The sequence below is a fragment of the Notechis scutatus genome, chromosome 2, assembly GCF_049901735.1.
Source record: "Notechis scutatus isolate UNSWTSFEM ecotype Mainland chromosome 2, rNotScu1.2, whole genome shotgun sequence".
NCBI classification, from domain to species: domain Eukaryota; kingdom Metazoa; phylum Chordata; class Lepidosauria; order Squamata; family Elapidae; genus Notechis; species Notechis scutatus.
In genome coordinates this window covers 81,036,400-81,046,635 of record NC_142010.1, presented here as the reverse complement: position 1 = coordinate 81,046,635, position 10,236 = coordinate 81,036,400, and the positions used below count along the sequence as shown (strand labels likewise).

At 42.1% G+C, this 10,236-nt stretch overlaps 1 protein-coding gene across 1 annotated transcript; it reads right to left on the bottom strand.

Moving 5' to 3' along the window:
- Window positions 1–6,800: 6,800 nt before the first annotated feature.
- NEUROG1 (neurogenin 1) lies at window positions 6,801–9,144 on the bottom strand. Its single transcript, XM_026685439.2, has 2 exons — window positions 8,952–9,144; window positions 6,801–8,438 (listed from the first exon to the last, which is right to left on the bottom strand). The coding sequence occupies exon 2, from the start codon at window positions 8,435–8,437 to the stop codon at window positions 7,751–7,753; it is 687 nt and encodes a 228-aa protein (XP_026541224.1). The 5' UTR covers window position 8,438; window positions 8,952–9,144; the 3' UTR covers window positions 6,801–7,750.
- Between the last annotated feature and the right edge of the window lie 1,092 nt (window positions 9,145–10,236).

Genomic DNA, 10,236 nt, shown 5'->3' with positions numbered 1-10,236 from the left:
ATTTGATTCTCCTAACCAAAAGGCTGGAAGATTTTCCAATTCATTTGTTGCCCAACTCCGTTTAGTCCAATGTAACCTGCTTCTGCTCTAGGCTAATGGCAGATGGTTGATTGGCAGCACTGGAGAAGGCACTGCAGATTTTCTAAATAACCATGTGACATTTTTGACCTTATTTTCTTACCGAGGGTTTAGAGGATTAGTTAAAGTAGATTCTTTAAAACTAAACAAGGGTAAACACATTTGACTGTCCTTGGATTTGGATCTCTGTGTAAAACATCTCTCCCCCCCACCCTTCATACCCCTCATTTCATACCAGTGAATTCCTGTTCCTTAATGCTGAATTTCAGTACCTCAATTTGTGAAAGAGAGCCTTTAGGAACCAGGAAAATTGAACTGCAGGACTACGAGTGGGTGGTAAGTGGTGGATTTCCCACATTGCAATCACATATGCCAGCTGAAAATACATCCGATATTTGGTTCACAGAAATCCTTGAGAGATCTGTTAAAATAGAGCAGCTTTATTTTGGGTCTTTATAGTTATTGCTGTCTTTGCTTTATTAATTCCCCCAAATGATTTCTTTTGCATGTCCTATGCCACCAGTGAGAAAAGACTTCATACCAAACTTTGAATTCTCACCTGCTTCTACCTTTATAATCCCCAACCACTATACAAATCAATCTTAATGGGTCATTAGAGCGACTGAGATCTATAATTATAGTATTATCTTTCATGTGCTCACAGGTACTAAGGGAGGCATTCAGAGAAAGTCGACAGTAAATCAAGTTTACAGCAGATTATGAGTCAAGAAGATCCCTCACAGAGATGGTCTTGCTAATTGTTGAAATTCAAGCATTGTTCAAGGTTTAACACCAGCAATAAAGATGCTTTAGTTCTTCAACAAATAGTTTAGTTGGCAGCAGGGAAACTGCAAACGATAGGAAGTATTGAATTTGGTGGATAATAATGGGATCTAGTTGTAGGCTGGCGTCTGTCACAGATGTTCCTTTATACTGCAGTGCAGTATATGAACTATTCAATGTGTGCGGTGCTGCAGCATTGTAAATCTTACTTTCAATTACCTCTGAAAATGTTGATTTTGCATCTGATTTTTGCATACTATTTCAGAAATAGTAATTATTAAGGGTGTGTTCATATATCACTTCCCAGGGGGAAAAAAATCCCAATTTGATTAAGTGCTGTAATGGATTAGGCTGTCAGTTATTAATCTCTTGCTGAAACTTCTCATTATTAAAATTCAAGATCTAATGCACAGATATTAATAAGGAAAGTGAAACAGCAAGCTTTAGTTGCAGAAAATATAACCTCACATTTTACGTTTATTATTAAAGTAATGAATGTAGTTGAATGCATTATTTTATTCTAATAAGTAATCTAATAATAAAACAGCCAATGTGTTTAGTTGGTCTAGGATTGGGGAGATCCAGATCTTAATCTATCCTCAGCCACATAAGCTCATTGGGTGACTGAATCAGTCACTTCTTCTCATCCCAATCAACCTCCCAGGGTTGTTACTGCGTGAGGAAAAATGGGGGGAATAAACACTATGTGCATTTGTTTATTAATATATTTAAATTTTTATGGCTGTCCCTCTAGCCAACTATTCTGAGTGGCAAATAAAAGCACACTCTGAAACTGTTAAAACATATCATTCAGACATATCATTTGAAAAAGAACTGGCAGTTGAAAGTTTAAAAATAGGTAGCATAATATCAATCCACCGAACCTCATGCCTGGCAGACCTCTAGATCTTCATTGATTTCTGGAAAGCCAGCAAGGCTGAGGCCAACCTGATCTCAGGTGATAAGATGTTCTGGAGGGCAGGTGCAGGAGCAGAAAATGAAGACTTCTTGGACCGTGTCAAATGTATTATTTAATCAACAGGACCTGGATGCCCCTTCTGCCAGATATAAAAAGATGGGTTGAAATTACTGAGGAAAGGCAATCTTTCAACTATCCTGGTTCATGCTAAGAAGGGCTATTAAGGTAATAACTGGTATCTTGAATAGCATCCAGAAGTCTACTGAGAGCAAGTATAACTCACCATAGCAAAAGCTTAAAATGGCTGTATCGAGAAATGCTCATAATTGCCTTCACCAATGCATCATGGACAGTTAGTCAAGGGCAGCCTTGAAGAACATGTAGAACTCATTGCAACGGTTCATTCAGGAGGGCACTTAAGCAAGAAAACTCTGTGATGAAAGATATAAAGCAAATAAATTTATGGATATTCCAAGGCATCTGCTTTGAAAGAAGCCTCACTTCTTGGCCTCTGGCCTCTGTATAAGAAATGAACTAGAACTACACAATCTGGGATGGGTCATTGCATGGGTAGTTTTTTTTTTAAAATCATAGAATTGGAAGGAGCCTTTAGACTATTGCTGAGACTATGTTCAGAGCAGAAATACATCAGTGTGAGGTTGTTTGACACCTTGTTGAATATCCAGTGAAGAGAACCCACCATCTCTTTGGGCCATAGGTTTACTGTGAGACTTAGAGAAGGATAGTAGATTCCCCCCACCCAACAGTTCATCAAAATATGTATTTAGTCTTCCCAACCATCAAAGGAGGGGTAGGTTGTTATTTTGTTCCCTGTTTTCAGCCCTTTTTCTCCTTCCAGATGTGTTACTTGGTTATTGGAGTAGAAGACTGAAAGCAGTCCTTAATGGGTCTAAATAAGCAGTGGGAAGGGAAGTAAGCAGTGGGATGCCACAAGGTTCTGTCTTAGGCCCAGTACTCTTCAATACCTTCATTAACAACTTAGACAAGGGAATAGAAGGGGAACTTATCAAATTTGCAGATGATACTAAGCTGGCAGGAATAGCTAACACCAAAGAAGATAGGCTCAAGATCCAGATGGATCTTGACACACTAGAACACTGGGCCGTATCTAACAAAATGAAATTCAATGTAGAGAAAAGTAAAGTCCTACACTTAGGCAAGAAAAACCAAAAGTACACATATAGACTGGGTGAAACCAGGCTCAATAGCTGTAACTGTGAGGGATCTTTGAGTCTTAGTGGACAATCAGCTAAATATGAGCCAGCAGTGTGCAGCAGCTGCCAAAAAAGCTAGTGCAATCCTAAATTGCTTTAACAGAGGGATACAATCAAGATCAAGTGAGGTACTAATGCCACTCTATACAGCCTTGGTAAGACCACACCTAGAGTACTGCATCCAGTTTTGGTCACCACATTATAAAAAAGATGTTGAGACTCTGGAAAAAGTGCAAAGAAGAGCAACCAGGATGATTAGGGGACTAGAGGCTAAAACATATGAAGAATGGTTATAGGAACTGGGCATGGCTAGTCTAGTGAAGAGAAGGACCAGGGGAGACATGATAGCAGTGTTCCAATATTTGAGGGGCTGCCACAGAGAGGAAGGGTCAAGCTATTTTCTAAAGCGCCCATAGGCCAGACAAGGAATAATGGATGGAAACTGAACAAGGAGAGATTTAACCTGGAAACAAGGAGAAACTTTCTGACAGTGAGAACAATCAACCAATGGAACAGCTTGCCCTCGGAAGTTGTGGGAGCGCCATCACTTGAGACCTTCAAGAAGAGATTGGACTGCCATTTGTCAGAAATGGTGTAGGGTCTCCTGCTTGGGAGGGGGGTTGGACTAGATGACCTACAAGGTCCCTTCCAATTCTGATGGTCTGTTATCTGTTAAGTCAGGCTATCAGTTTTTGATTTTTCAAGATTTCTCTCTAGCTGAAAAGTGTAACAGTAGTCTTTTCACTCTAGTTGTAAATTTTCTAAATTGCACAGATGACATCACTTTCTTTTCTGCACAAGAGAGATGGGATGATAAAGTTGATTGTGTCAATTTTGGGCAGAGGGAAATGCTCATTAATTTTTGTGCCTAGGGAGAGAAGAGTTACAAGTTTAGTCTCATTGTTTTGAGCCAGAGCATGGCGGTGGTTGCGTTATGTCCTTAGTGTTGCTGCCAGCTGCATGCTTAAGAAAGCATATGCACTCTTCTTGAAACAGGATGTGAGTATGGCTTTGGGATGGGTTTCCTGGTGCGTCTCCTAAGGGCTTAAGGAAAAGAAAACCAGTGTTGTATCCGAGACACGTGCACCTACAGCAGGATTGGAAGGACCTCTTGCTGGAGTCCAAATAGAGGATTTATCCTCCACTATAGAAATGACATAAGCTCTAAAGCAAAAGGCTGGACTGATTCCCTTTTAGGAACCTTCCTGCATAATGGGAGCTGCAAATCCTTCTTGCACACCCTATGTCGGCTATTAAGGAGAGCGAGTAGGACAATTCCAATGGAGAAAACATAGAAGAGGTAAAGTGAAAACAATTTTCAAGCCCATAAGTTTATTTCTCCAGGTTTCAATGTGGGGGTTAATCCATTCTTATATCTTTCCCCAAAGACTAGCCATTCTTTTCTTTGTCTGCTGGGCTTCAGATCACAACCTGACAGTCTTTTCACCCACAGTGTGACATACATACAAAGGCAAAGCAATTGAGCTTCTGCTCAGTGGGTGAACAATCTCCCAAGCAAAACCAATCGTGCACAGCAGAAAGTATGTGCTGAGCAAGTGTGTTAACAGGGCTCAAAGACACTGTTTTTCTTGACTTTATTAATTTATTGGGCTTATCTGCTGCTGCAATCCAGAAAGACTCTAACTAGCTGGCATGCCTTTCCTACAGTAAAAACATTAAAATAAAACACACAGACCCCTTAAAAACCTACAAAAAGTAGTAATAACACAAATGTATTCAGAGACAAACAAAGGCCACCCAAAATGAAGACATCTAAACAAAAAACAGGTTGGGGCTTCTGATTTACATTAGATTCCCTCTCTCTCTCTCTTTTTTTTTTTAAATTAGGGTTTGACAGCAGTCCTAAATCACAACAGGATTGTTGGGGGGGTGTGGGGATGGGGTGGGGTGGAATGCAGATCTAGCCTGATTTCAAGTAGCAAATTATCCCAAAGAAGAAATTGTGTGTCTGTGTACAGCACAAAAGACTGACTTCCTTGGGGCAAGGGCATGATAGGACTTTCATTACTTTTCAGTGAGGGAAGTAGTCCCAGATGCTGTAAGTACATATGGCTGGTCATACTAGCACATTCTTACACACTCTTTTGAAATATGAATATTTTACATAATCTTTGCATGTTGATTTATTATAGTCCCCTTTCCTGGGAAATCCAATGTATATGTGTAATGCACATTGCGTACATCAGAAAACAGAAATCTCAGCAGTTGTAACTAGTGAAAGATTAGATCTGCTTCACAATCCTTATTCCAACAAGTTTGGAACTTTTCTAAAATGAATTTTCTAAAATGTCCATGTTGAAATACAGAAGGAATACCAGCAATTTCCTTGAAAATAGGGATTCTCTATTTTAGTGACCATACCTAGAACACTATAGAACTTAAGAATTCTGTAATTGTTTGATTTTAGATTAATCCAATTTGGAGTTGTTTCTATTGACATCCCTAGGGCAAGCTAAGTAAATTTTGATTCAGATTTAATGAGCTTCCAGGAGCTATTATTTCTTAAATAATGTTTACTACTATGTCTACATCAAAATGCTTTGGAGATGCCATCCCTTGATAGCTCATGAATTAAACCTATTCCTATAGTTGTTCCTGCTCTACCAGTTGATATGCAAGGGCAAATACAATGACATACTTCTGCCATGTATAACTTAGTCACAAGCTAAATTTTGACTAAAAGAAGGTACAAAAGGAGACAAGGGCCTAAAGAATGAGACAAAACTAATAAAAGATCACAGTGAACAATTCCCCTTGCTATTATGGCCCAGACATAACTGATTTGGCTTAAGAAGACATATATTTATATCGTGGATCATTCCTAAATGTGAATGGTTGGCAGTTCTCACTTTAATGTTTCCTAGAGTTGTAGTGTAGTGTTTCAATACTTTTGATGCATGTTGCAGAAGTATACAATGTTGGCTGTTAAAATGTAAGAGTGTATGTGATAAAACTAGGAATACCTCTCTTAACACTTTCATCAAGACTTTGTAATAATAAAAAAAGAACAAACATTTGGAAGCCATGTCAAATGGGGATGTTTGTTGTTTAACTATTCAGACTCAAGCCATTTTTTAAAATGTAGAAAGGATTAAAAGCTTGAAATCTTTAAGAAAGCTTTAGTGTTGCTTCTAAAAGGGCAAAAATATAAAGCCCCAATGCTCTAGGCATCCACCTGTCACTTTCCTCTTTCTACATAATTGTCAGTTTTTATTGATCCTTTTAATCCCTTTTTCTTTGAAAATCTGTTGCCAGCTGATATTTCTTGCACCAAAAGAAACTCTCCCTTTCTCTTTTTAAAGTGTGCATCCCCACAGGTAGTCTCATGCTGAGAGCTAAACTGAGGCTAACACTTTTAATTTGCTTTCTTGTGAGCATTAATGGCCTCTACTCGGGTTTAAAGTTTAGGTGATGCAGGAGAATTCTGTAAAGTTAAGACTGATTTACAGGTAAGTGCTTTTTAATTTTTATCTTGCTTTTAGGCCACTGTGCAATTTCCCAGTTCATTAATAGAATGCATCTCCTCTTTTTTTCTAAACAGAAACACATTTTAGGAACGTAATATATAATACTTATACCTATTATCTTGTAATTGACAAATCAAAATAAATAAATAAAAAACGTAGAAGCTGTGGGTGGGGAGAGAAAGAAAATAATAATGAAGAGGCACAGAAGTTACAAATGTTAAAGATGTTTATTTACATCCAACCTTTTTTTTTTTTAAAAAGTACAGCATCTGATTTTAAGATAATGTATATCATAAGAATAAAGCTCTTTATTTACAAAAATACAATTTCCCTAGGAATGAAAGTTTTTGAATAAATTAAACCAACATTGGAGCCGGTGGGTGAATGCCCCATCTCTGGTTCTACTCAAGTACAAGACAGTAGTGAAAGTCAAGAGCCACAACAGATAACTTGAGTTTCTGGTTTGCCTTCTTTCAGGACTGATGATCATCTTGGGGGTTCAGAGCTCTGCCTGGGAGAGGCAAAACTGCATCCCGAGCTTTAGGAGTCTATTGGGCATTTGGCACGCTAAGTCACTAGCAGGAGGTCCATGCACCCAGCTGAATCCACCTTCTCTAAGCCCTTTCATTGCATTGTCAGGGCGTTCAAACCAAATTTTCATGCTCATTTTTCTTCATTAGAGTGCTACAAATTGTAAAATTGACTTTTCACCTTGTCTGTAGCAGCAAATCTGTCCTTCGCGCGCGCCCCCCTCCCCGTTTTCTTCTTCTTCTTCCCTAAATCACATGGATGCCCCCAAGAGCTCAGGACTGAAAAGGAAAGAAACAAAGTGGGATTTGTGAAATGTAGAAAAGTGCAAAAGGAAAAGTGGTAGAAGAAAATCTTTAAAAAGAGAGGAGGGAGAGAAATAAAGCTATGCTCTGGGCTAAAGCCTGCTTTTATAGCAGTGGGGAAAGGTTTGTTCAAAAGGCTAGGTTATAGGCCAGCCTAAACACTGCTTTATCACAGCCTCCCTATCTTGATGTACAATAGATGCACACCCTCCCAGTGTTGTTCACCCTTGACTTTTAGAATGGAAAAATACAGGGCTTTGATATTTGAGAAATCAAGGTAAAATTCCACCAGCCTGCTTGTTATATCTAGAAAAAAAACCCAGCTGGATCAAGTCCCCAGAATAAGCACTGGCTGCTTGGGAAATTTTGCTTGTGGGAGGCGAGTACTCTTGGTCACAAGTTGCCTTCCGCCTTCTAATGATATTGCACAAAACAAGCAGTATTCTGCAGCAAGTCTTTGGGCAGGCTGCGGAAGGTGAAGAGACCATCACCAGACCCATAACAATAGTCTTCAGAGGTGGCTGGGCTGCTGGGGCTTGAAGTGCAGGCAGAGAGAGAAGAGGTGGCAGGAGATGCTGTGGAAATCCAGGATCCAGCATCACTGCCAGGGCTGGGTGGATCACTGGAGCCCAAGAAACTGGGCAGCACCATCTCTTTGGGGGTTTTCTGAAGGCACTGATCCGCCAGCCGCAGAGTTTCCGAAAGGGCCCAGATGTAGTTGTAGGCAAAGCGCAGGGTCTCAATCTTAGTCAACTTAGTGTCATCTGGAAAGGTGGGCAGGACACTCCGGAGCTCATCCAGGGCTGCGTTGAGATTGTGCATTCGATTCCGTTCCCTGTCGTTGGCTTTGACCCGCCTGGTCTTTTTGATGGTGTGAAGGACAGCTTCGTTCTTGACCTTGGTACGGCCCCTACGCCTCTTCCCCCGCTCTTTCTCTTCTTCGCACCTCTGGGAGCCAGGCTCTGGGGAGGCAAGGTGTTTGGGAAAGGCCAGGGAAGGGATCTGTAGGCCCCCAAGGCTCCCTTCATCATCCGTGATACAAAAGGACACGTCACTGCTGTTGTCAAGGTCAGAGTAGCTGGTCTCCAAAGCAGAGGACATCCTGTGAGAAGAAGAAGGTGGGGTGAGTTAAGGCTGCATACTCAGAAAATGTGATGATACAGCTCCCATCACCCACATCCAGAAGGCCCATCACCCACATCCAGAGATTTGGAAGCTACCAGGTTGGTGAAGAAGGAAGATTTTAGCCAAAGGTGAAAAATGGAAGGAACTGAAAAATGAGGTACAGTGGAAAGGGGGAAACACTTTTCAAGAGAAAGGGTGAATAGTCCTTAAAATAAGTTTCCAAGGCAAACAAACTGGGCGGAAGTTGAACAAACTTTCCAAAAACGAAGTCCGGAATTTAAACTTAGAATCAAACAAGAGGGTTTTTTTTTTTCTTTTGCGCTGGGGTCGTCCCCTCTCAAGAACGAGTGGAAATCCAAGAGTATTTTTTTTTAGTGCGTAAGACAACCGAATTGCAGCCCCTCCTATCTAAGCGCCCTAATTTATCTCAGAAGCCGGCCAGCAATAACAGCTCCGTCTGCGCTTTTTTTTTTTTTTGCTTCATACTCACTTCAAGCGCTCTCAGGGCGGCGGTCCACGCATACGACGCACGCCGGCCGGCTGGCTCGCCCGCCTGCCCGCCCAAGTTCCAAACGTTAATTTGGAAACCCGGATTTCTGCTGAAAGCGAAAGGAGAGGACACGCGACAGCCCTCCCGTTTGTCGGAGGGAATCTCTCTGCCGCTATCAGGTCGCGCGAGCAGCGAATTTGGCACACGACTGGCCTCAGATATCTTATATACCCTTGTAAAACAATAGATCTCGCCCTTCGCCGCCCCCCCCTCTCCTCTCCTTCTTTTTTGCGCGACCCCCCCTCCTCCTCCCCCCCTCCCCCCCTCCCCCCAAGCGAGCTCTGGCGGCATGAATGAATCAAGGCATCAGGTCTGCCCCGTGCTGCACTTTCCTTCGTTTGCATAATTTATGTGCCGAGGATTCCGTTCTCTCCCGGGAGTGTGCCTATAATTACGGCGACCCAATGGCGAGCGCGCACGGCCGGCGAGCCACGTGAGCTATCACTAGGCTAAGTCTCCTCCTTTGAGCTTCATTAGTCTATTAAAAGGGGAAGCAGGGGGGTAGGCCAGGGAGGAACAAAGTGATTAGCCTTTGGGCCGGAGGCACAAGCCCCCCCCCCCCAAAGGAGCCCTGGCGAGTCGGACCCTCCCGCTCGGAAGAGAGCATAACCGCCGGCCATTCAACCTTGCGCCAAACGGGCATTGGGGGGTGGAGGCGAGGGCGCCCGCTTGGCTTTTTTCGGGTCTCCCCCCTTTTTTGTCTTTGGTTTGATTTTATTGTTCTTCTTTTTTGGGGAGGGCAGGGCTTTTTTTTCTGAGCCTCGGTGAATGAAGCACGACGTGATGGGGGCTGAAGGCATCAGGAAATAACAAAAGCGACGTCGCCGGCTGGGGGAACTCGACCCCCTGCCCGTTGAATAGAATGAGGAATAAATAATCGCGATCATAATAGTGTCAAAGGGGGCATCGAGTTCCTGTCATTCTCTTCTACCTGCCGCGTTAGATGCGGTGTGTGTGTGTGTGTGTCTGTGAGGGGGGATTTCTAATTAGCGGCTCTGAAATGTGGTGCGCTTTAAACACCCCCCCCCCCCAAAAAAAAAGTTTGGCCAGAAATTTCCCTTGACTTGCCTTTAACAAACTTTCAAGAATAACCGGGAGGGCTCTTCATTTTGCACGGAAAAAAAGAAAAATACATTACCGCGGCTTTATTTTCGGTTGAGACTATAGAGCTTACTTTTTGCAGAGTTCAAAACTCTAGAATAAAACAAACAAGCGCGCCTTCTTT

Excerpts from the sequence above, each read along its gene's own strand:
- NEUROG1 (XM_026685439.2), bottom strand. The coding sequence starts at position 8,437 with ATGTCCTCTGCTTTGGAGACCAGCTACTCTGACCTTGACAACAGCAGT.